The sequence below is a fragment of the Megascapheus bottae genome, chromosome 2 (assembly GCF_031878675.1).
Source record: "Megascapheus bottae isolate mThoBot1 chromosome 2, mThoBot2.hap1, whole genome shotgun sequence".
Classification (NCBI taxonomy): domain Eukaryota; kingdom Metazoa; phylum Chordata; class Mammalia; order Rodentia; family Geomyidae; genus Megascapheus; species Megascapheus bottae.
In genome coordinates, this window is record NC_143510.1 from 66,865,103 (window position 1) to 66,892,362 (window position 27,260).

At 35.3% G+C, this 27,260-nt stretch overlaps 1 protein-coding gene across 1 annotated transcript in view; it reads left to right on the plus strand.

The window, feature by feature from the left end:
- Nav3 (neuron navigator 3) overlaps nt 1–26,051 on the plus strand; it is a 253,484-nt gene extending 227,433 nt beyond the window's left edge. The window contains exons 29-38 of the mRNA XM_090328294.1: nt 1,403–1,500; nt 4,381–4,476; nt 4,926–5,094; nt 6,305–6,540; nt 13,387–13,541; nt 14,597–14,668; nt 15,424–15,620; nt 16,231–16,349; nt 19,614–19,817; nt 23,098–26,051. Coding sequence (XP_090184420.1) covers nt 1,403–1,500; nt 4,381–4,476; nt 4,926–5,094; nt 6,305–6,540; nt 13,387–13,541; nt 14,597–14,668; nt 15,424–15,620; nt 16,231–16,349; nt 19,614–19,817; nt 23,098–23,217 — 1,466 coding nt within the window. The 3' untranslated portion in view covers nt 23,218–26,051. The remainder of the gene's footprint in view (nt 1–1,402; nt 1,501–4,380; nt 4,477–4,925; nt 5,095–6,304; nt 6,541–13,386; nt 13,542–14,596; nt 14,669–15,423; nt 15,621–16,230; nt 16,350–19,613; nt 19,818–23,097) is intronic.
- The last annotated feature ends 1,209 nt before the right edge of the window (nt 26,052–27,260 follow it).

Genomic DNA, 27,260 nt, shown 5'->3' on the forward strand with positions numbered 1-27,260 from the left:
CTTCTGAAATTAAGAGCAAGCTAATTAGAATAATCCTTAAGAAATGCATTTTTTAATTGAAATGGTATTTATATATCTGTATGGGGTAATAAATCATCAGAATTTAATATACTTAAGTAACATATAATCATCAACTCAAAGTAATAAGCTTTCACGTTACTTCAAATATTTGTCTTTTTTGTTGGGAATGATATTCTTCTAGTCATTCTTAATTATATTATATATTGTCTTAACCTGCTAAAAAATACTCAGAAGTAATATCTCCACAGAATTTTAAGAAAGGTAAAATGATAAAAGGTAGGGAGGAGACAAAATTATCTTTGTTTTTTTATGGTTTTTAAGTTTCCAATGAAAGAGCTGAGATAACCCCTAACATAGCACCAAAAAGCAATGATTGAACCTTACAAATTCTAAAGAAAAATGTACATAGAGCTGTAGTCTATACTATACGTACACCTATACCTGTAGTACTAAAAGTTGTATTTGTTAGATCTTACAGTTTTTTTCCTCCTCCTTTACAAAATTACATAGGCTTAATTATTAACATAATAGAAAACATCCATTTTCATTAGCTATCTTATTAAATTGTTGTTCTATGATGTTATAGTCACAAGGCTTGTCTCTACAAAATTATCATCAGAGCTTGTCACCAGGCCCAGAAGCTCTGGTACACATAACTCAATTTCCTTTATGCACACAGTACTATCTTCATATTAAAATAGCTGGGGAACATCAACTTTGTTAAAGGAAAGCATACATTTGGGATAGCTTGTCATGAGATCTTCAGATTGGGGCATTAATCTGGTATAAATGCATTTTAAATTTTAATCTTTAATAGCATTTACAGGATGTGATTTCAAAGATTAACAAGCTTTATCATGCTTCTGTAATTTTTAGGTGATGACTAGAAGCAGTATTTTGATTTTGAAACTATTATCATAAAGGGTACAGTAGATCAAGAATTAATATGTCTATAAGGATGATTATGCTATGGTTAAAATTCAACAAAATACCAAGTAATGGAGGATATATATAAAAATTATGTATGTGTCCAATGCCTGAAAATAATTCTAGTTGACAATCAGTCTCTGCATCTGTGCATTGATAAATTACACGGGTATTAGGCTTGGATATTTTGATTTGGGTAGAAAAATTGGATTGCTTTTCAGTTCTAATGGTGATTGAATATTACTCATGTATTATTTAAATGGTTGGACTTGTATGTGATGGTGGGGAAAATCACTTATTTCCTCATCCAGAGGTAAAAGGCAAATGTCCCAACTTGAGCAAAATTTTCGGAAACAAAAATAAATTCTTAGATTGAAACTTTAGCCAACCACGCAATTCATATTTCAGCTAATCTTACTCTGTTGTGTTTGTGGCTCTGTAATTTTCGTGATAGATATTTTGCTTGATGATGCTGGTGATGCGACTGGATATAAGGATGGCCGCAGTGTGAAAATTATAGTCTCTATAAGCAAGGGCTATGGTCGAGCAAAGGTATGCCTTTCAATTCCATGTCCCTAAAAGATCTTAGTTCCTAAGTTGGATGTGTAAATATTCTGTCAGCTCTGTTTGCTTAAAATTAGTATATTATGTTACACAAAACCTGTGAAGCAATGATCATGAGAAATGTCATTGCCATAAGGGCAGCAGTGTATCTGAATTGTATCACACCTTCAGTCTCTGAAAGCAGTAGTCAGCTTTATTTTTTCCTTGACATAAACATCTTATTTGAGTCTGTTGAGTAGTGTTTATGGTATGTCAATCATTTTGAACACAGACTGTATGGTTCAGAAATATTGTGGAGAAAGTGGAGCTGTGGCTCAAATGTTAGAGCACCAAACTTGAGCAACAGTAGCTCAAGGAGAATGTCCAGGCAGTAAGTGCAATCCTCAAGTCCAGCACAATATGTGTGTGTGTGTGTGTGTGTGTGTGTGTGTGTATACAAATACACATTTGACTTCCAAGAGACCCATATTCTATCAACTTAGTAGGGCACATTGCATTGAAGATGCTTGTCCATATTATTTTTTTAAGCAAGCTCCTATCTGATCAGACAAGTCTTTTAAGACTTTTGTTGTTTTCAATTGGGCAACATCACTTGACACTCACTTTTTTTTAAGCAAGTCCTGGGGCTTGAACTCAAGGCCAGAGCACTGCCCTTGGGCTTTACCTCAAGGCTAGAGCTCTACCACTTGAGCCAAAGCACCACTTCTGGCTTTTTCTATGTATGTGGTACCAAGGAATTGAACCCCAATCTTCATGCTAGGTACACTCTTACCATTAGGCCAAACTTCCAGCCCTTGACAGTCATTCTTAAAGCTAATATGACACTTGAAGTTGAATGTTTAGGTAATAGCCAAGAATGTATGCTTGGAAATAATCCAGATATTTGTATCAAGCCACAGCAGAAAATAGTCATTTAGAATTTTAAGGTAATTGAAATACTTAAGTTTGCAGAGTGAAATACCACCTGTTAATGTTCACATTGAGCAAATGTACCAAAGAATCCAACACCATAGGCTTCCTGCTTGAGCTGCATATTTGGTCCTTGCTTTTCCCCAGGTGGGTCTTTATATCTAATAATCTCACTGAAACCTCAGCTAACTCTGATTTAAAAGCAGCCATTGAAAACATTGTGTGAGCATCTATGTTAGCTATATGATGAATATACTGAAAAATAACATTTCCTTCCCAGAATAATTGTAAAAGCCAATATTTTTGAAGGTTTATTTCTTTTTTGGATAAAGCTTCTTAGACCAGTTTTTTAAGGGTGTTAGGCCTCTCAACAGAAAATTGCAGAACAAAGAATGATTACATAACATAAATATGTCTCAGATGGTCTTACCTCAGTGTCTATAAGAAGGAAAGAACGGAGCTACTTCAATATTACTCATCTCATCGTGAGCTCATATCTCATAGGCATTAAGCTCATCCTAACTTATTATCTCCAAATATGTACTGGGGCTGAAAGTGTTTGCATGTGGAATTTTGTGGTGAGATGGATATTTTGTACATAGAAGGAGTGAAGAAAAAGAGACATGGTCATTCAGGTGCTGATTTCGGACTTTTCTGACTTAGGATGTTTCTTTGCAAGGATGTTGACAGTCATTAACTTAAATAGGGTTAAATATCGTGGCTGAAGAAATGGAAGTCCTGGTGATTTACCAAAGGCCACATTTCTTATTTAGATGGCTACAAAATCCATGCCTCTAACCCTCGTTACATCACCCATTAGAGCCACTTACTGGGTGACAAGAACCAGAATAGTAACACATTAAGTAATTGTATCTGCTCATATCATAATTAGGAGTCCATGTAATTATTTCCAGGCAGCATAAAGAAATTCCAACTAAATTGCATTTCCTGAATATCTACATACCCCATCCAACAACAGTTTAGATTTGAAATCAATATTTGTAATATAACACTATAACTTGTTTATAAAACAAGTTCTATCAGTTCTTACAAATAGTAGGTGTTTTGCTAAATTCAACGTGGGACCTCTTTTGTGAATGTGTAAACTATTACACCACAGATAATTATTTTTCATTTTTTGAAAAAAATCATTATTGTTAGTTTTTCAAAGTGAGTGATTATTTTTAAAGCTAAATCAGATTTTACATTAAAAAATCAAATTGAAAAATCCTGAGTTACAGACCTTTTGAACATAATAGATGATGAAATAATAAAATGAAGCTCATGCCTTTAATCCCAGCTACTCAAGAGGCTGAAATCTGAGGACCGCAGGTCAAAGCCAGCCTGGGCACTAAAGTATGTGAGACTCTTATCTCCAATATCTCCAATTAACTATTAGAAAACATGAAATGAGGCTGTGGCTTAAGGGTTAGGGCAGTAGCATTCAGCTGAAGAGCTCAGGGATAGAACCCAGGCCACGTTCAAGGCCAAGGACCTACCAAAAAAATAAAATGAAGTTCTAGGATTCATATAGTGATTTTCACACATGTCATGATTTCCTTCCTACCAAACTGCTTCTCTCTAGGGATGTGCCTCCTGTGATAAAATACAAAGCACTTCTCTCTGATTCCTTTGACTTTGCCTTCCTCTAAAAAGGTCTTGAATCTATATTCCTTAAGAAGCCATTTCATTTCATGTCTTTCTTGCTTGCTATTTTGGGCATTGCTATTATTTATTTGATTCATTGGTTAGTTTGCTGGAATTATGTTTTGTTGTATATGGACTTCTACATTAATATTATATATATTATAACATATATCTGATACTATTGAATCTGTAGGCTTAATGAATTCTTTGGGCAAAATCATTAATTACATTAGTATGTTTTAGCCGAAAATACGTTAATAGCATTAGACTCACTGCTTGCTTCTCTTCTTACTTTATTTTGTTCTTGTTAAGGACCAGAAGTCTCAGGCATATTTGATAGGATCCATTGGTGTCAGTGGCAAAACCAAATGGGATGTCTTAGATGGTGTAATTAGACGTCTTTTTAAGGTAAGTTATAAAAGATAGCCTAATGTTAATTTTCACATGTTCCTTTTTAGATGCTTTCTTTTACCTCACTAGTATAACTAGCCAGTCATGACTCTAATCCTAGTCACTCAGGAGGCTGAGAACTGAGGATCTTTATTCAAAACCAGAGAGACAAATCTGAGAGACCCTTATCTGAGAAACTTGGAAGTGGAGGTGTGGCTCAAATGGTAGTGTGCCAACTATGAAGAAAATAAAGCTGAACAAGATCAATTATATAATAATAATAGCACAGATACAGTTCCTTTTTCATTTCAAGGAAGGAAATCTTTCGTGATATGGGTCAACATTAGCATTTCTTATAGTCCTCATATGTGAATTTTTAGCCACCAGCTTTAGAGTTCCATGACTTTTTTGCTTTGTTGTAAGTGAGTAGAACCTCTGTGTCCATGTTTTTGTGTGTACCATTTTAGGAGTATGTATTCCGAATTGATACATCCTCTAGTCTCGGTCTGAGTTCTGACTGTATTGCTAGCTACTGTATAGGAGACTTGATAAGATCTCATAACCTAGAAGTGCCTGAACTGCTGCCTTGTGGTTACCTGGTGGGGGATAATGACGTCATCACTGTGAACCTGAAAGGTAAGCATGGAATCTCCCCTTTAGCTTTCTATTCACTCCCTCTCTCTTTGTTTCTTTTTTTCAACCTTCCTTACTTGTTTCCTTTCTTCCCTTCAATTTCCTTTCAGAGTATCTAACCTGTGCTATCTGGTAGAGGTTGTTGACCACTTTGATAGTTTTTAGTAAGAAGTAGGCATGTTGTTCTTTGAAAGTTAATATCCTAAATAGCAAAAATTGAAATGCAACACAATTAGTAACTTTTTTTAAAAAATTATTTTCAGTTCTGAAATGTGAAACTTAGAATAGCAATGCGAAGATGTGCCAAGTCATTGGAAGAAAAAGGATTTTGGGAATTTCCGTTTCTAGTTTTGTTCTCCATTCTCATCTATCACCAAGTGGGGGATTCAAAACTATGAATTTGTATTCCAAAGTAATATATTCATTTCTGTGTCTTGGACTTTAAAACATGTGTTCTCAGAAATATCCACAGGGCATAGAGAATGGAGCTTGGGAATCATGATGATAAATCCTGCTCTCTTTGCTTTAGATGATGTGACTAATTACAGGCTTAATGTCAACCTGAAAGCTACCATAGCTGTTTTCTTATAGGTATTCAAGAATTAAAATGAATCTATATGTACTATGGGTTAATAGAGGGATTCATCAATATTTGATTTTATGGTTAAGGTGATTGAGTTAGGAATATGAGATACTGTTGCTTTGCTTCCTAATTCCTTGACAAACATCATAGTTCATATTCACTAAAGGCTTAAGTGTTTGTGCAGCTGGGATGTATAATGAGAGATGGAAGGTAATAAAGAGAATGGAAAGTGAGTTGGGGAAAAGAAAGGAACATACATGCATGTACCCCTATAATGTCTAAACGTCACATTTATTCTAAGAATATGACTTTAAAAAAGAAGGAAGGCTTTTGTGATAGGATTTATAATGTGTCCATTTCTTTCTGGAAGCAGTGTCAAACATGTTGTAGTCAGTAAAGGACAACAGACAAAGAATAAATTTTGCTTTCATTTGGGATGTTTATACTTTTTCTAATATATCTTATTTCTCAAAATGATCAAACATTTGTAAGTTATAAATATCTAAGAATTACTTTGCAAGAGCAGCATTCCTATGTGTAGAAGATGGTTCATTGATAATCTTTATTCTTAAGTTGTAGCTTATGTAAAACCAAAAGGTACTATTTTTTTCTTTTTCTTTTTTCCTACAGGGGTAGAAGAAAACAGTTTGGACAGTTTTGTTTTTGATACACTGATTCCTAAACCAATTACCCAAAGGTACTTTAACTTGTTGATGGAGCATCACAGAATTATACTCTCAGGACCAAGTGGAACTGGAAAGACCTATTTAGCAAACAAACTTGCTGAGTATGTAATAACCAAATCTGGGAGGAAAAAGACAGAGGATGCAATTGCCACTTTCAATGTGGACCACAAGTCCAGTAAGGTAAGTCACAGAGGCCTAAGAGAATGACCTTGACTTACCTATCCATCTCTTGAACAGTCAAGGTTTACATTTATGTGTGGCTTCCATATTATACCTAGAAAGATAGACAGAAAGCTAACAATATTTCATTTCACCTGCAATTAGACTGCATATTCTCACCTAGACCATTGGCTATAAAACCTAACCAACACTTTCATATATGCTGAGTAAAATTAGAAATATCGTCAAAACAGGAAGTAATTGAGGGTCAGCATTTCCTGATATTCATTTATGAATGCTACCGAAGGTGCTCATTGTCTACTTCCAATATTATAAACAACACTTTGGGGGAATCCTACAATAACTTGGTCCTAAGACACTCAAGAGGAAATGCCTAAAGGGTAGCAAAGCTACCCACCTCCTGGCAGCCACAAAGCCGAGAGAAAGAAAGGACAATAGCACTCATGTCATGAAAGAGGGTCCTAGATCTGAGGTAGGAAGAACACTTGGCACTTCTCCAACTTGGAGATGGAATACACTGTTCAAAGGCATGTTCCTAGTGACACATCTTCCAAGCAAGCCTACCTTCTAATATCCAGTTCAGTAGGAATTGGCCTATGGATTGATCCACTGAAGAGGTTAGCTCTCACACAACCCAGTCACTTCTCAAAGCCTATGCACTAGCTAGCAACTAAGCAACTAAGCTAGGCCATAGAATATTAGTTAAGTTTAGTTTCTACAAACTGTAAATGAGGAGGGCATATATGGTAACTTGTTGCTAAGAAGTTATCTGTACCCAGAGGAAGAGGATAATCAATACTATTAGCAAGTTTTTTATTTTTTCCTTGAAGTCTTAGCACTGAGCTGTTGTAGCATCGAGGGCTCATTACTGAATTTTCTCACACCTTCATTTTATTTTCTTGTCTACAAAATGGAGGAAAAAGTAGCAGTGAGGTAGGGACAGATTAAGTATGTGTGTGTGTATGTTTGAGAGAAAGACAGACAGGCAGAATCAGACAAAGAATCAAAAGTAGTAAATATTCATGTATAGTTTGATTCTTAATTATAGTCCTTGTGCCTAGTGAATATTTTTTTTGGCAGTTGTGGGGCTTGAACTCAGGGCCTGAGAATTATCCTTCTACTTTCTCAAGGCTAGATAGAGCTCTACCTCTTCCTACATGCTGGTCAAGCATTCTACCACTATGCCAAACTCCCAGTCTCTACTGAACATTTTTTGTGCAAACACATACAGATCCACGCACACTCTTTTGTTCAAAATTGTCTTATAGATCTGCTCTTCAGAGGTACAATGACACTCATCAAACATAAGACGATGTCTTAGCAGTTAAATAAATACAGCCCATGGGTTGTATTCCTTCGGAATTCAGCAGTATTCAAATTGTAGTTCAAACACTCATTGTCATGAAGAGGGGCCTAGACCTGAGGTAGGAAGAACACTTGGCTCTGCTGGAAGCTGAAGGAGGAAGTGAACAATTGTTTTCTTGCTCCATTCTATGTATTTATTGCTTTCTGTGATCCTGTCTCCTTATAGCTTTATACAAAAGAAGGCTTTCAGCAATAGTCTAGCTTTTTTTGCTTCAGGAGATGAAAGGATTTTGAGATCTCTTATGCGTCCTCTGTCTTCTCTTTGGCTTTTCCTCAAAACTGATACAGAAGTTCTTTGATTTTTTAAAAAAAGAGCGGAATGCAAATACATGGAATAGATGTAATAGAGGAGACCAAAGAATTTTGATAAAGGTAGAGATCATTTGATAAAGATAGAGATCACTTGAATTAAAACATTGATTTCAAGCTTCATTTGATATAGTTTGACACACTGAAACAAAACAGGTGATTTGTACTGAATATAAAATATATAAAATCTATCTAGCATCTAAACCTATTTTTTAAAAAACATTTTCCCTTATATAACATTTCTGTACTTAGAGATATTGCTAAAGAGATTATGTCCTTTGAAATTTTTCTGATAAAGTACTTCAAATATTTTTTTCAATTTTCAGAAAAAATATTTATACTATTATTAGGTCAGTTTGGGTTGGGTTACAAAATGTTGATAACATTAAGTTTTGCCAGTAGTGTTTGAATGGATCGAACAGTGCTAGGAAATAGCACTAGGCAGAAACCCTGGGATGAATCATGTAGCATTTATCATCAAGAAGGCACAAAACACAAAGTGTTTATTGTTCCTTTCTTCATATCAGATATGAATGAGCTGTCAGTAATGCTGGATACAAAGAATGTGACTATTCTTTTTCTAAGTTAACAGAAGATTCTCAGGTGTTTTTTTGGAGGTGGGTGTGGGTGTAAGTGAGGATGATATAAAAAAAGAGGGAATGACAAGTCGAGATTGTGTTAAGGGTGGCTGCTCACCCTACCAAAAAAACAAATAAAATGATAATGGGGCATGAAATAATACTTCCTTTCTCCCTAAAAATACAGAGATATGCAATGGCTAATATTTTTTATACTATGCTATACAAATCATGGGATATATATACATATATAAAGTGTACATTATACATATAATCTTTTCATGTTTTGGGTTCCTTTGAATTTTACATTCTGTTCCTCTTCCTACACTTCACACATTCACTCAAGATGCCAGCTGGAATATTTTGATGGAGAGCAGTGCACACTAGCAATTATACTTTGTGACATTTGATAGAACAGACCCAGAAGGCTAGAGATGGATTTTGTAAAGAATATGTGGGCAGCTGAAGCCACTTGGAATAGGAGGGGAGGAAAGATCAGGCAGTTACACTTGGCAGATTCATTTTTAGTATATCTAGAGTTGTTGGAGAAAACACCATCTACAGCATTTATATTACAGTGATGTTTTGTCTGTACTTCCAAAGTTACAGATGTGGGGTTTACCTCATTTCTATTGTCCATCTGGTACATTTTTTTCTATCTCACTTTGTATATCTGTGAAACATTCTAATGCTATGTGCCAGTACCTGAATCTTTGGGTTCAAATCAGACTAAAGATCATAAAGGGCATTTGAGGTGGTCTGGATAAAACCGGTAAGTGATATGATAAAAAGGTCTCGTGCCTGTTTTTACACCTGATTCATCTATAGCTTTCATTAGATTCCCAAGGATTTCCCCAAGAGGAAAGGGAACATGACTCTCTACTGGCTCCATCTGTCCAAACACATTCCAGGGACTGCCTACTTACTCCCTAGTCATGGTCTCTGCTCTTTTTGGCTTGTTTACAAGTAGCGTGTTGTTACAGCTGATTTTTTTCTTAAAAATTCTTCTGATATTTCTAATTATCACTTCTTATTTATTCCCACTTCTTTAGTCAGTTCTCAATCTCATTTACCATGAATGAAATATGGTCCAACATTCCATTTTCTTTCATTCCTGTTCTGCTTTGGATGATTTCTCATGGTTTCAAACTATGACTTTCAGCTATGAAAAAAGCACCAGAAGTCCATCCTTATCCCTTTCCATTCTTCTCTATCTCAATCACCCTCCCATCCATCTGGATTTTGTTTTATTTTCAGGATGCCTTTGAAATTTCCTTTCATTCATTTGGAAACTTTCTCAGTTGTTATTGTGGAAAATAAGAGTATCATTTGGTAATTTAAAATTGCATCCCATTATACTACTCTAATGTTTTTCCATTGCTTTCTGCACCCAAACAAAATATTATATTGTTCCTTGTTCAGATCCTTAGTGTATTTACTGCACACTTAAATGACAATTTTATCTTGGTGACATCCCAGAATGTTCAGAGTTTCTGCATTGACAACTGGAAAAATCCAATGATCTGATCCATCATTTCAGCTCCTGAAATAAATCCCTTTCTGTTTTATGTAGCATTCACCCTTCATAAAACTTACTTGGACTTTTTCTATATGGACATCATGTTTTCAAGTTTATGGCTGTAGTTATTCTCTTTCTGTTTAGACAGCTCCCTCATTTCATAAGCATCCAAATATGGCTTAAACTTAAAATCAAAGGGTGATTAGCAAATCACAATTTGCTAATTGTACTGCTACCATAGAATCTTGCAGAAGCTGAGCCTACTGAGTAATCTTTACATGCTTTAAAACAAGCACTTTGATCTATGTAAGCAATATATATAAATACATATATATATATTCTTCATTGAATTTTAATTACAGGTATATATATATACATCCCTAATGATCTAAGGAATATATTCTTTTAATGTTTTTTAAGTTTCCATTCAATCATTATATCCTCACATTTATGTTTCTTTTGATAAATAAATTACTTTTCCCTACTAACAACACACACAAAAATATATCAGTGATCCACAAAATCCAGTTTCCTCTGCATGGATTGTTAGTTTTCTTCTTTCGTTTTCTCCCATTGACTAAAGGGCTACCATACATTATATTTTCCTGAAACAACAGAATTCTTGTTACTTCCTGAAACAACATCATGTGTTCATATTTTCCAGAACTTACATTTTATTCTTTAAAATGTTTTGGGATGAAGGCAGAGCTCAAACATTGCTACAACACCTGTGTAGGAAGAATGGGGCTCTGAGTTCAAACCCCAGTACCACCAGAGGAGGAGGAAAAAAAAAATAAAACTTCATCAACCTTATAGCCAGTCAGACACCTGCCTTATATGTCCTTGTGGCATTTTATACTCATTATCTCGTTGGCATTCAGTTGCTGGGGTATTTCTCTGCTGATTAGCTTTTAAGGTCTACAAAGAAATTATGTTTTAGCTTTGAATCCTTGGGGCCCAAGTACTTGGCACAAAGTTTTTGGTAATAGTGTGCTGAGAAAAAAAAATTCGTTAATGAAATTGGATTTTTCCTCATTCATCTCAGATGTCTACCCTTCATGATGGCCTGCCAGACTCCTCTGGTTAGAACTAACCTCTAGGTCTCTTACAGCTTTCCCTTACCCTCGGTGTCACAGTACCTCTTCTGATCATAACTTCAGATTGTGCCTACTACCTTCCCCAAATTCTAGAGCACCTTTTCCAGAACTCTCATACCCCTAACTTCCTCCTAAAAGTCCGTAATTCACTCATGATACTATATTAAAATGACGTAAGCATACACAGAGCGTAGTCCTTAATATGACATTTAAAATCTATAGGCTAAGCACTCAGATTACCCTTTTGTAACTTCCATATCTAAGAAACTAATTTGTGTACTTCATAATGAATATTAAAACTTATTTGTACTCTTTTGTAAAAGGAAGTATGTTGGGGCCGGGAACGTGGCCTAGTGGTAGAATGCACGACTAGCATGCAACAAAGCTCTGGATTTGATTCCTCAGTACAGCATACACTGGAAAAAAAAAAAAAGCCAGAAGTGGCGCTGTGGTTCAAGTGGTAGAGCAAACTGCTCAAGGACAGTGCGCAGGCCCTGAGTTCAAGCCCCAGGACTGGCAAAAATTAAGGAAGTATGTTTTCTTATTTCTCTACTCCACAGGGCTGGATTGAGGGCAACACACAGTAGATGTAAATATTTTTTAAAAAACTGAACGACAATATAGGCAGATGAGGGACAGATGCTAAAACTATATTTGAAATAACACGTAAATAATAATACTCTTATTGTAGTAAAAATAAACATCTGGGATTAAATTATCTAGGCAGTTTAATACATATTTTCTATATTCTTTGATGCAAGTCACATGATACAGCTTATTCTATTCCATTTTACAATATATTAGTATCAAAGAATACCTTCATTTGTAAATTAAACTTTATATTTAAATAAAACTCACCCCTGCTGTCTTCCCATAAGCTGTTGTTTTATCTCCTGTACTTTTAGTTCTACACAGAGTTTTATCTGCAGAACAAGGTAGCATCTAGAGGCTGCCAAAAATTAGGATCATGGAATTAAAAAAAAAACCAGAGCAAGATTTACAAATTGAAAATATCATTGTAAATATGCAAAAACTATGGAAATGCTCTTACTAATTGGGATAATTCTAAGAACCTCATTATGTTCCTGGCCTATCCATCTATGAGAATGGTCAGAGAACTGGTTATCATATTTAGATTAAAAATTATTAGAGAGGAATAATACCTGTAATGGGCCCAAGATGAGCAAGAAATCCTAATTGCTGGTATTAAATGACTCAGTGAAATACAATAAATATTTTCTTTAATATTGCAGTAGCAGGTGCCAGTAACTCATGACTATAATCCTTTCTTCTCAGGAAGCTGAGATTGGAGTATCTTGGCTCAAAGCCAGCCTGGGTAGAAAAGTCTGCAAGAGCTTTTCTTCCAACTAACCAGCAAAATGCCAGAAGTAGAGTTGTGGCTCAAGTGGTAATAAAGTGGTAGCCTTGAACAGAAAGAGGCAACCAGAAGTGTGATGTCTTAAGTTCAAATGCCAGTATCAGCACACATAAAAAATAAATAATTAAATAGCAACAGTGGAGCATACATTACAAATAAATAATTTTCTGGTATTGTCGGAGTCCTATGCTCCACTCTTACTTGCAACTCATCTAAATGAATTAAAATTGAATCATGAAGAGTAGTTGATAGTTGAGAGGTGCCATTTTGAATTTAGTACTTCTATTACTGAAACATCAATAATAATGAAGTCACAGTATATAATGATTTGTTGTATAATGTCATAGCTAGACTGATAAACTGAATTTATAGTTTTATATTCGTTGACAAATATAAGAGCTTTTCTTGCTTCCTCTTTTCTCTCCTTTCTTAAAAATACCTTCTCAAGGGTGATTTCTTTTTGCTTTGTGGAATGTTTTGGTAACAATAAAATGATCTATAATTTTTATGAAAAATGTGGATGGAATATACAGTATGTGATTTCAAAAATATTGCTTGCTCTTGATATAGAATTATCTTTTATGTAATCTTTTTTTAAAGGAATTGCAGCAATATCTAGCTAACCTGGCTGAACAGTGCAGTGCTGATAATAATGGCGCAGAGCTCCCAGTTGTAATAATTCTTGATAATCTCCATCATGTGGGCTCTTTAGGTGATATCTTCAATGGTTTCCTCAACTGTAAATACAACAAATGGTATGCTCATAACATTTGACTTGTTGAACTAATTTGTATTTTAAGACATATATTGGATACTATTAACTTCTGAACTCCTAATTGCTATTTATTATATTTCCAAGCAATCCATTCCTTAGAATGTTCTCAGCACATTTATGCACGTCTGAGCTTCTATGTGCTAATAGTGGTCTGGAAGGATATTATGAAGGATGGAACAGTTTGAATCAGGGAAAAGTAATGACTAGAAGGACATTTAGAAGTAATTTCTCATTTTTACTCTATATCAAAATCTAAATTCAACTTTTTCTTGGGAAAAAAATTCAGTCTGTTCAGCCATAGATCCTTGGTCACATGTTTTAAATTTCCTTGTGAAAGAGAAAAGGTAGCAGTAGGGTTTAAAAAAATGAGCCCTCCCCACTAAGATTCATGGTAGCATGGTTTCTAAAGAAATAACCTATAATAACAACATGCAATTGACATAAATGTTATTAGCCTTTGGGTGCTAAATATTTTAATTAATATCATCAAGTGTTATAAACATTATAAATATATCAGCATAGAGATTAAAGGAATAACAGAAATATTCTCCTGTTACTAAGCACCTATAATATCCTATTTACCTTTTCAACTTTATAGATAACTAAGCTGAAGTGTGCTCAAAAAGAGAAAAAATGATTCATCTCAGTGTTAGAGGTAAAATTAGAACTTCCAGTAGTAATTTTCAGTCCAGGCATCTTGGTCATTTTCCACCATAACATTACAAAATGACCCCCTTAAAATGGATGTTAAAATAGAATAATCCAGCTGGGCTCTTGTGGCTTTAAGCCATCCCAGGCAGAAATGTCTGTGTGGCACAATCTCCAAAATAACCAGCAGAAAACAAGATTGGAGATTTTACTCATGTGGTACCTACCATACTAGCCAAGCAAGCTAAGTATATGACACTGACTTCAAATCTTAGTGCCATCAAAATAAAGCAATATTGTACATTTCATAATTGTTTTATAAGACAATTTTAATGTATTAATCACTTGTATTAGTATATATAAATATTCTATTCTGTATTTTTATAGTCCATATATTATTGGCACAATGAATCAGGGAGTTTCTTCATCACCAAATCTAGAGCTGCATCACAATTTCAGGTAGAGTTGAAGGATTTATTTCCTTCCTCCCTTCCTTCCTCCCTTCCTTCCTTCCTTCCTTCCTTCCTTCCTTCCTTCCTTCCTTCCTTCCTTCCTTCCTTCCATCCATCCATCTTTCCATCTTCCTTCCCTCTCTCCATACCTTGCTCCCATCCTCCCTCCCTTCAGATTGCCCTCCCTCCTTCCTGCTGTCTTTCCTTCCTCCTCAATCTCGCTCTCCCTTCCTTCCTTGGTGTTATATTCTTCTTTGCTTGTGGGTGGTTATTTTTCCATTTGTTCATTGACAGATCTTGCCAGTGTTTACCTCTAGTGTGAGATTAATTCTCACTTCTATGACTCTCTTTATTTCAAGCGGACATATTGTGCTCATCAAAAGTGTTTCTTCAAAAACCATTGCTTTTAAAGACTCGAATGTTTTCCCCTGCTCACTGGGCCCCTGCTAAAGTAGAGCATTTCTCTTCTAAGTATAAGCAGTGTGAAGAGAGTTCCTACTTCACGATTTCAGGTTTTTCTTCAGGAGGGCACTCAGCATGAAGACTCCCACTCACCTCTGCCACTCTTGAGCTTTCCTTAAGCTCTGAAGAGTGAAGCCTCTGCATAATAACTCCATTGCTAATAAACTTCCCAACACGGGGAAGCCTCAAAAGATGAGCAGATATACATTAAGCTCATTAGTACTTTACATTGGAATTGGGATGACTGTGGTATTAAAATTGAGTTCACATAACAATTTGTGATTTTTTTTCTTTTTGTAGATGGGTATTATGTACAAACCACACAGAGCCTGTGAAAGGCTTTTTAGAGAGATACCTTCGAAGAAAACTGGTGGAGGTGGAGATTGAAAAGAATATACGGAATAATGACCTGGTTAAAATCATAGATTGGATTCCTAAGACGTGGCATCATCTCAATAGTTTTTTAGAAACACATAGTTCTTCTGATGTTACTATTGGTGAGTTCCAAAATTACAATATGCCATTTTCCAGGAACTGAGAGTACTTGGTGAAGACAACCAGATTGGATGGTAGGAAATAACAAGCAAACCACTGTTTTCAAAGCTTCCAAAGATTGAGAGTTCCTCCTCCCCTTTCTAAAAGTTTGCCTTCTGTGTTTTCTGTCTCTGATAAGATTCGTTTTGACAATTATAGATTACTAAAATATTAATCAAGTAACTTTGATAGAGACAGTTTTCTAAAAATGATAGTCATTCAAAATAAATAGTATATTGTATTTTAGGGTACATTTAAGGTACAATAACATTTTAGACCAGTTTATACTAAATGTAGTCATAAAAGAAGAATTTAGGCATTATTTAGATGATTGTAAATTGGTTGATGTCATCATGGCTGAATTTTATGTTGTAAAATGGGACACGTTGATATATTGTGTTTTCTAGTAATATTTTATGTGAATAAGAAAGAGAGGCCAGGAGATTATGTCTTCAGTAATTTTTAAATAATCCACCTGGCCAAGATAACAATTTCATAATCCTACAAGAGATATCTTACCTCTGCCATTTTCTAATTCCCCTCCAATATATGTTGTTATTTATATCTTCTCAGGTCCTAGACTCTTTCTTCCTTGCCCCATGGATGTAGAAGGTTCTAGAGTGTGGTTCATGGATCTCTGGAACTATTCTTTGGTACCTTATATTCTGGAGGCAGTGAGAGAAGGTCTTCAGGTAAAGTATTTGATTTGCATTATTGTTTTAAATAGTTTTGTTTTGTTTTAAGAAATAAAAAGGGATTATCTTTTCAGTGCATTTTTTTCAAAGTACTATCTAAAAATGTAATTACTACACTTTTCAAGTATTTATGCCATGAATAAGTCATTCCACCACCAAAGGTAATATAAAGACTAAAATAAGATTCAGTGTCTGATTCTAGTAGCTCTTAGAGAGACAGATAAGGGGTGACTATTTTTAGTGGCAATAAGCATTCTGATTTCTAATGGCTGTTAAATAAAGTTTTCCAAATGTTTCTGTTAAAAAAAAAAGAAATAAAAAGGGTTTGGAACATGGCCTAGTGGTAGAGTGCTTGCCCTGCATGCACAAAGTCCTGGGTTCCATTACTTAGTACCACATACACAGAAATAAACAAGAACTGGCACTGTGGCTCAAGTGGCAGAGCAATACCCTTGAGCAAAAGGTGTTCAAGGACAGTGCCGAGAAAGAAAGACAGAGAGAGAAAGAAAGAAAATTAAGTTCTTTTAAACACAATGAACCCTTATTTCTTTGAATATTTATACAAACATGAAAATGTGAAATATGAGTATAGAAGTAAAGAGCAACTATCATGCAATAATTTGTGTGTTAGGACAAGAGATGCTAAGAGAAAATAAGAAACAGTTCTAGAAATGACATCTTTTACTTGCAAGCTTTTCACCAATAACTTACAAAGTACACTATTTTTGAAAGGAAATTCCACATTCTAAGCGATTCTTTAAGCAGGAGCTCTGCTGTTTGTTTCTTCTGCCTTGCATCATGACATTCTCATTAACATGTTTCATATGGAAACTCCTCTTTCTTTATCAAAATAGTTTATCTCCTTTTTTTCCTGTTGTTCCTTGAATTGGATTTAAAATTTCATGCAATTTTAGACTGAAATAAAGCTATTTTAAGGTGTATGTTATATAATCACTCAACTTCTTATGCAGGAATCCAGTCTCCTTTAATCATTCCCTCGGGTATTGAAACAGTTTTGGCTTAGACATTTTAGTTTCTGGTTTCCACAACTGGAAATAGGATGAAGCTCACAGTTGCCAAATGCTATCTTCTTCAATAATGTGTCAAGTCTTTGTTTTACTGTCTCACAAAATTTCCTGCCATGCACTGGTGGCTCACACCTGTAAACCTAGCTACTCAGGAGGCTGAGATCTGAGGATCTCAGTTCAAAGTTAGCATGGGCATGAAAGTAAGTCTTTGAGACTCTTATCTCTAACTACCAGAAAACCAGAATTCAAGGGGAAGGGTGGTAGCCTCAAGATGAAATGTTCAGGGTCAGTGCCCAGACCCAGAGTTCACGTCCCATGACTGACACTAAGATTCTTTAGCACCATTATAGATGTGAGCTATCAGAGCCTTCAGTAACATTTGTGTTTGTTAAAAAGAAAGAAAAGTAAAAGATGATGCCAATGATTTTTAGTTTTCAAATATACCATGATCATATTTCAGATAAGCCTAAAATACTTATGCTAATATACAGGTTAGTTTCTCAATACTAATCATTTATTACAAAAAGTAATTCACAATGTGAGAGAAATCATTTTTCAAATTAATATTTAACTAAATTGTGTTATTTTGATAAGTCTCAATATTCATAAACTATCATCTATATCTTTATAGGTGCAATTCTTATTTAATATTTAATATTCTAATTTAATATTCCCAATTCAGAGAGAAAAGAAGCTTTCATATTACAGAACAATGATACCTAAAGATTCACAGCTTTTTAGATATTATTGTTAAAATATGCATGGAATCATTTTGTATTTGTCAATATTAATTATAGAGGTCTGCTTTGAGGATTATTGTTATAGTTAAGATTCTATTTGGACAAATGTAAAATCATTTAAATTATAAGCTCTTGACAATCAAAAATGGAGAGATACTTCAAAATTATTTGAAGATGGACAAAACTATCCCAAGTTATTTTTCTATGGCTCTAGATATTAGGTTCATGTGAAAGCTGAATCTACTATGATACTGTGTTGCAATGCAGATGCAACATCTAGGAGAAAGACAACTCTTTGTTGGTAGATAGTTCTTTTTGTTTTTGAAAGGTCTGTTAAAAATAAAGTCAGCTGGCGGAGACTTCTAGGAAACACCCTTTGTTAACTAAGGATGAGTAAGAAACAATGAAATTGTATCCATTGTGAAATTTGAATTGGTAGAGAGATGAAGAAATAAATCCTGGTAGCAAGATAAAATTCTGAGCGTAGATCCATGGAATATAATGTGTTTGTAGATGAAGGCTAATGCCTAGGTGAGGAGCTATAATGGCAAGGATTTCTGCCTCATGTTTTAGTTGGAAGGTACTGGTGTTGTATTTATTTGATTTTTATTCCTTTGATTCTTTAAATGTCAGCAATCCATTCACCTCATGATTAATGTATAAATCTATCTTTTCATCTTTCTTGTCCTATAATTATCGCTTTGGTCCATTGTCGCTTTCTCAGTTTGGTTTAGCCTGGGTCTAGTGGAAAACATTTTACTCTCTTGACTTTCTCTCGTCTCCTCTGCTACACTGACATCGCTTGAATGAGTCTCTAACATATCTTCCTCATTGGCTTATTGTTCCCATGTGGATTCTTACACAAATGATACTTGATAAACAATCGATTTATCTTAGTCACCTGAAAAACATCTCACAAGAGTTTTTTTAACAAGAAACTGTGTGATTATTAGATGTTAATGAAAATTAAGATATCAGAGAAATAATTTTTCAAAGATAATTTGAGTACAGTGAATTGAAAAGAGAAAAAAAAGATCTTTTTTCTTAATTCATTTATATTTCCTGAGTACACTTTAGTGGAAAACTTCCTTTACTGTAAGCACAGAATTTTTTTGTCAAGCCATTTAAGCTGGAGGGCATTTCTATTGATTGATTTTGAGATTTCTCTGGGTGTGCAAAGTACTAATAAAGACAAATGTGGATGATTATTTATACATGGATTTATAATAAACCTCCCTCATATTCTCCTCCAAATGTTAAAATAGCTTGCCAGATGTTCAATTTTTACCTTGTCTCGCCTTCAAGTTTTAGATGCAGCTGATAAATGTTTAAAATCTAGAAAATGGGAGCCAGACAGTTAATTCCTCTGTAGATTAAGTTCCCTAGGAACTTAGTATGGAAGAAAAAAAAAAAGAGAGAAACAATTAGTGCACACCTTTTTATACTTAATAGACTTAAATCTTATTTGTACCAAATATGCGATCAACTTTTAGATGTATGGGAAACGGGCGCCATGGGAAGACCCTTCCAAGTGGGTTCTGGACACATACCCATGGAGCACAGCAAAGTTGCCTCAGGAGGGCCCAGCCTTACTTCAACTGCGGCCAGAAGATGTGGGGTACGAGGGTTGTACATCTACTAAAGAAGCCACAACTTCAAAGCACAATCCACAGACTGACACGGAAGGGGACCCTCTGGTAAGGAGCGTAAACATGGTTCTCCCTGTAATTCTAGTGTTGTGTCTTATCCCTATCTTTTCATCATCTCTAATAAAGACAGTAAGCCCACTCTTGGTAATATTTGAAATGACTCTGATATTGGTTACTTTGACTGGTACCTTGAGCCTAATTTCAGTGAAATAATAATTGTAAATTAGTGCATAATAAATAAGTAAACAATGCTGAGGTACTAATTAAATAAATTCTATGTTTTAAAAGAAATAAGAAATCCTGAAACCTAGTTGAATTCCATGACTGTCATGCTTTTTGGTACTTATGTTAAATTGTGTTAATGTTAAAAAACAAAATTATTTTTAAAATAACATAACAGTTCACTGTTTCATTAAGTGAAAAGTAAGTTTTGTTCTTAAATGAAAGCAATACAAAAGATACTCTAATATATGTTTACAAAACTGAAGAACATCTAACGTGAATCAATTAGCTTTGCAAAATTTAGGATTCCTCAACTGTTGCTTACAGCAGGGAAAGAAAACTGACTTATAAATCAGAGGGGTATTATTCTCTGTGCTGTCTTCAATGTACACATGTGTTTGTTTATGTTTTTAAAATAGTACAATAACTTAAGCTAGTCTACAAAACTCCAAAGAAGGAATATTCTTGGGATTGGAAGTGTGGCTTAGCCAATGAGTAGAAGTTTCAGGGACTGACATAGAGTCCCAGTAAGAGGGGGGGGGCAGGGAAGGAGGGAGGGAGGGGAAAAAAGACTCTGGGGAGTACCTACTTTTAATTTTTATAGATTATTTTGTATATATTAGTATCAAATGTAATGCAGTTTTTAGCTTACCTTTCTATTACTAAAGAGATAATTCATTTGTATAGGCAATACAGAAAGAAAATCTATTATGTTACTTAAAAGAATATAAAAAGGAAACAAAACTATAACCTATAACTACATTCAGTGACATAATCAGACTGGGTGTCTTAATTAAGAGAACAGTGTATGAAACATAACTGGAGTTTAGGGAATCATATATTAGCTGGTGGAGAAAGTGAAGACTACCGAAGTATATAATTGCTAGGTGACAACAATCCTTGTTTATCTTTGCAGACAGAAACAGAGACAACAGAGAGCTATTAAAGGTTTCTTAGTGGAAAATTATCTCTTTGAATTCATAGTTTTTTGAGACTTTTAACAACAAAGCACAGAACATATTGAAGGAGAGGCAAGAGGGGAATCAGGCTGGAAGATTAGCAGATCTGTAGGTATTGGGGTAAGGGCCACAGAGGATGGGTGTGTTAGAAGTAATACAGTATACTGTGGTCAGGAGTGAAGTGAATAAACCAAGGAGGACAGAGAAAGAAATAACTTGGCAAATGATAATGATCCCATGACAATGATAATAAACTTTCTTTCCTCTTATAATCTTTTACAGCCCTGTGAAAAACTAAGTAAATCCCACTGTATACTGTATTACCAGTCTGACATGTAGCACTTTCTCTAGTAGAAGCTATTACATGACACCATATTTAAAAATTCAGGCTCTAGTAATACTATCATACTCTTTTAAAGCTTTAATAATAATCAGCTTCAAGTGTGTTCAAACGTTTGTGACTGGGGAATATTTATATTTCTCATTTGACATTTCTACTCTTAGTAAGTGAAAAGGGTTCTCCAAACACAATTCTGTTGCTTACAACAGTTTCATCAAATGCTTTGCAGACAGCTTCTGCTGGTGAAGGATGAATTAATAAAAGAAAATGTGTGTGTGTGTGTGTGTGTGTGTGTGTGTGCATGGTTCTCTAAAAGACCAAAAAACAGAGAGAAGGAGGTGACAGAGACAAAGAGATGACAGAGACTGAGACATTTTACATATATATATATATTGCTTACTAGATTTGAAAGATTACCATTAATGATTTGAATTCATAAACTTATGCAGATGCTTAAATGCATTCAGAGGCTTAGACTGAAAATTAGATTGAAAAAATGCAGTTCCAAAACTATTAAAATGAAAGTAAAATATTCTCTGACTGTAACTTTTTTTAAACCAGTAAAGCACTCTTGTTGAAATCAGTGGCTGCCCATTTATCATTCATTTCACAAGTATTTACTGAACACAGTTTTATACACTGAGCATATAAACATGCTTAGAAATATGTTATCTGCATCGGCAGATAATCACTTGAAATAGTGTTTAAAATAATAAAATGACTACAAATCAAGCAATGTAAATATGATTGTGATGTGATGTATAGAAATGCTTGATGAAGAAAGCAAGTGAACAACCATTATTGGCATTGATTTTTCTGTTTTCTCAAATTGTCGAGCCGTCATGATATATTCATAATTTGCCTTTAAGCAAACCTTTTTTTGTTTTTATTTTTACTCCCTAGCATCTATCTGTAGCAAGAGGGCTTCAGATCCATCAGACTAAGCAGCATCACTTCCTTTTATTTTACTAAAACACTGGCAAGCTGCCCTTCTGCCCAGGTTTTCTCAGGAACATGTCTCTTTTTGCTCAACAATTCTTAGCATTATCCATCAAACTGGGGAAACTTGAGACAGCCGCTATTGTTTCAGAAGGTGGCTTTTGTTTTCAGTGATATATCAATCATATTTCCTCTAGAAATTCAACAACAGCCCAAACGTGACAGAGATTCTTCCCTTCTGCCTCTTCAAATGCTCATGGTTCCGCTTCATTCTGTCACCTCCCGTACGGGTCAGCTCCTAAATAGCAGATGGTGTGCTGTGTGCAGCAGCTGGCTGCATCCCCCCCTACTCCCCTCATTCTCTCTGGGGACCATGTGTGTGCGCGCGCACGCGCATGAGTGTGTGTGTGTGTGTGTGTGTGTGTGTGTGTGTGTGTGTATACACGTGCAAGCGCAGTTCCCACATTGGTGGGTGTATGAACATTCGTGGTCTTCAGTTGCCATTCACTGCTTTCTGCTTCTCCCAGCCAAAAAGCTGGGAAGCTTGGCGTCCTGTCTGCAACCAACCCAGATGTCCAGCTGTGATACAGTTTCCTTTCCAGTCTCCCTGTTGCAGCAGTATTCATTCAGAGCCCCAAATAAAAAGAGTTATTTAGCAGCCCTCTTTTGTCCTTATGGTCTGGTGTTGGGAGAAACACGAACAGGAGCCAGGGGCAATGAGTGTAAATCCTAAAGCTTTTGCCATTTCACTTGGATGGGATCAGAGGGTGCTTTTAGTTGTTCGCTGTGGCTGAGAGCTGTGTTTGTTCTGGGACTGGCTGATTCAATGCCTCAAAGCCCACACAATGTCTCTTTTTTCTTTCTTCAGATGAATATGTTAATGAAACTCCAAGAAGCAGCCAATTACTCCGGCACACAAAGCTGTGACAGTGACAGCACTGGCCACCATGAAGACATTTTAGATTCATCTCTTGAATCCACCCTCTAGGGTGAAAAAGAAAAGAAAAGAAATTTAGGGGAAAAGACAATGCATTTTAACAGAATGTTTTACAAGAAAAGGTATTTTCACTAAAGGTATTTCACTGCTGGTATGAAAGTCCCCTGTCCAGGGTTCTGACCCAGTCTCATGGTCACCAAAGAGGCAACAGAATTAAGATCAAAAGCACCAAGATGCTAAGATGAAATGGGAGCTTAACTTTATTTTATTTCTAGGCATTTTTGTATCCATGGAGTTCTAGCAGGCTCCATGTTTCAATGGAAAGGACCCTCCTGACAGGGCAACTGGAGTAGCTTGCTCATGGGTTAGCCAAACTGAACTTTTTTCTTCTTTTCCTTCTTGAAAAGTTTACACTGCCAACCTTTTCTTTTCTTTTGTCCCCTTTCCCTTTTGTTTCCGGCCTGTTCTCCACAGGCAGGGTCCCTTCCTCTGATCCGTCTGTCAGTCTGCCGGTCTGTCCATCCTCCTTGGTGCCAGCCTCCTTGGTGCTGGTCACAGTGCTCCAGTAGTGTTTGTGTTGTGGACAACCCCTCATTCCAGAACGAATCCCAGAGGCCAGTCCTCCTGAAGCACAAAAGGAATTGTGCAGCCTCCAGGAAAACACTACGGTGGCAAACTGGAGAATTTGCCGAGTTCATTCTCACTGCCGTGTTCCCAGTCTCATGAGCCACCAACCTCTTAGCGTTTGAGTCACAGGTTTTATAAGGTTGTTTTTATCACGGTGGTCTTTTGAAACCACCTGCCCACTCCCTTAACAAGAGTTTTATACCAATTATTAGTCCACACTGACAAAAGGCTTTTTTAGGGCTTTGTTTGTTCGAGCCTTTTCAGTGAAGGAAGGAACATTTCCTATGGTGCTGTCTCACTGCCTTAAAACAGATTCCTACAATGGTTTACCAGTTGGTTTAAATCCCAGAACTCTTGGTAATTTCCTCCATCTTTTTAATTTCATAACTAAGCAACACCAGTTAACGCAGCTTCATCTCTATCAATAGCTTTTTTTGTTGTTCTATTTTTGGAGAAATGCATAGGAGGATAATCAGTGTATTTATCTAATGAATAGATTGTTTTTCCCTGTCATCTACATTTCTTCAGTACCCTAAAAGCACTCTTTGACCATTGCTTAAAAGTAGAGACAAGTGGCTAAATTCCATCCTGTTCTAATTCAAAAAGTTTCAGAATGTGGGAGCTTTTGAATCCTGATCTAGCAGAGCTGGTAGCACGAAAGAAAGCATGAGCACAACTATTTTGTTTTTTCTTCCCTGTTCTTTCATTTCCATTTCTTTCCTTTTTTTTTTTTGCTCTTTTGAAATTAGTTTTGATGCATGTTGTTTTGATCACTATTTTGTACATGACAAATTCCGCATTAAAGAACACTGAAGCAGTAAAGTCACTGTGGAAAGAGGGAGCATTGATACTGTAAAAGAAGGTTAGATATGCACAGTCTACTGGGTAGGTATTGTAAATAATAATGTTTTCCCAAGTTGCACAAATCAAAACAAACACAAACCAAGTTGTATTTTATCCTGTTGGTGTTTTAAGAGGTGTTTCACTTGCTGAGATTTCCTGTATGTTGCAAACAAAGACAGAATGCAAATCTTCAAAGATGTTATGATCTGGTGTGTTTGTCCTGTATTCACAGTTGTTATGACTACACAGGAGCTATCAGTGCTACAGTGAGCATGCTTCAAAACTGTCCATGAAGCCAGTATATTTTTGAAATCCATGAAAACTGTCTGAAAGTACATCTGTGGTGGCAGGCTTTAGAGTGCATGATAACTGATCAGAGTCATTGGAGAAGTTAAACACACACACACACACACACACACACACACACACACACACACACACACACACCACCACACAGAGGACAGATCTGTAGTAGTTCTTGAAACCCAAGGGCTAGGCCGTGGTGTTGACTTGTTCTATACAAGTGAAAATGTGCTACTTTTCGGATGTGTAACTGGTGCTATCCTCTGTGACAACCCATGTGTCAGTTGCTATCGAACAAGTCATATCAACACAAGACATCTGTGCAGTTTTCAGAGCATCGCTTAGTGTATAGGTCCTTACAAGGTGCTATTGCCCTGAGGGAAATCTGAACTGAATTTATGCACATGGAATTGTCACCCTGACTTTCAAGCCTCAAACATGGATCAAATCTGTTGTGCAGCATCCATATATGTAGCTGGATGAGTGACTCATTGCCCTTGTATAATATGTGATCTCCGAAAATTGCGACTCTTTCGCTGCCATTTTGAGAAACACAGTCCAAACATGAGCATAAACAGAATTTTCTGCAATACATCCAATAGGTCCGCCTAGTTTACAACTTAAACTAGTTTGTGAAACATTTGTCTGTATACATTTTATATTTTGTACATTTTTTGATGTAAAATATCATGTAAATAGGCAGAAAACAGTGAGAAATAAATCATCTGACAAAGTTTTGTAGTCTTTGTAAAGCCCCAACAATAAGTACTTCGTGTCAATGGACTTAACTGGATGATGTATTTTCTATTGGTTTATTGTTCCTCTCTAGCTTGTAAACCAGCTTGCATATATTTTTTTGCAAACGTGCACCCTGTATCTGTCTAAATTATTACTTTGCCATTAAAGTGGAATTATTTATTGACAACAAGGCGTGATGTCTGTGTCTGGAGGAAAAATAAAGGTAATTATGCAAAAGGGAGATGTCAACCTTTAAAATAGGGCTTTCTTACTGGGGATGTATGTTAATTTACATTTTATGTGCTCCATAGATGAAGCCCCAAATATTTTAGCTAAACCAATAAATTATAAATAGATAGATAGGCATCTCTTAAAATAAAAGTTACTAATTCAGTGATTTTTTTTAGAAAATTCGGAATAATCTACTTATATGCCATGAAATAAGGATTAATATAAAATAAAATGATACTCAGTTAAAATCAGATTGGCAAATGCTTCTTGCCATTTATTCTATTAAATTCTCTTTGATCTGATGATGTTTTATAAAGCATACTAATTACTGGGGTATTTGTTTATTTTTAACTGAAGATTATGAAAACAAAACCTTTAAAATCAGAATTTCTTTCAAAGTATCTAGGGGTTTATTTATTCTCTATAATTGGAATGTATATTTGGAATCATAGGTAAAAGTTAAATACTAAGATCAGTAATATTTTTTATTTAAAATCATAAAAAATATAAAAAGCCTTAGTTAAAATGTACCATTCACCTACTTATAATGAGTTAAAATTGTAATTTTCCTTTCACTCAGTTGGGGAGATACAGGAAATTTCTATTATTTACTTTATTTAAATAAAATAATCTCAAATTTGGGACTTGTCTTTTCTCACCATTTTCCTAGTCATTTAAATGGAGAATTTAGAAGTAATTATTGAGTCCAGTACATTGCTACCTCTCAAGAGCATATGTCAGAATGTTTTTATTCTCTCGAGTGTTAAAACCTCTAGAAGATGAATTTGAAAGTTTATCTCCTTGCCAAAACATTTTTGCAAAATATAAGCTAAATAAACTTACTTGAAATTCCTGATTTTTCACTGTGAATGGATGTGGTAAGTACCTGATTCCTAAAGTAGACCTAAGCTCAGAACTGAGTAATTAAAATTTGATTAATGAAAATTGTTTAATGTTTTATCAGGATTTTTATTTATTCAAAAAGAATGTCATAAAATTATAGCAAACATTAACATTTTGTGTATCATTTTGGAATGATATTTGGGCTGGCTTCAAACTTATTATCCTCCTGACTCAGCCTTCCAAATAGTTGAGATTATAGGTATGAAACACTATATCTACTATAGAAGGACACTTTTTTTAATGGTACTTTGCTTCGTCTTGTGCTGAGTGTCACTCGTTCTCTAATATCTTGTCAAACTTTCTATGCTTTAAGACAATCTTTGTGATTTCTTAGACTAGGTCATGAATCTGAGTCATCTGTGTTTGTCTAGAACTGCATACATATATAGTGTTCTATTTGTGTTTCATTTTTAGAATCCAGAATATAGTTTCTTTTACAAAAAGTATTG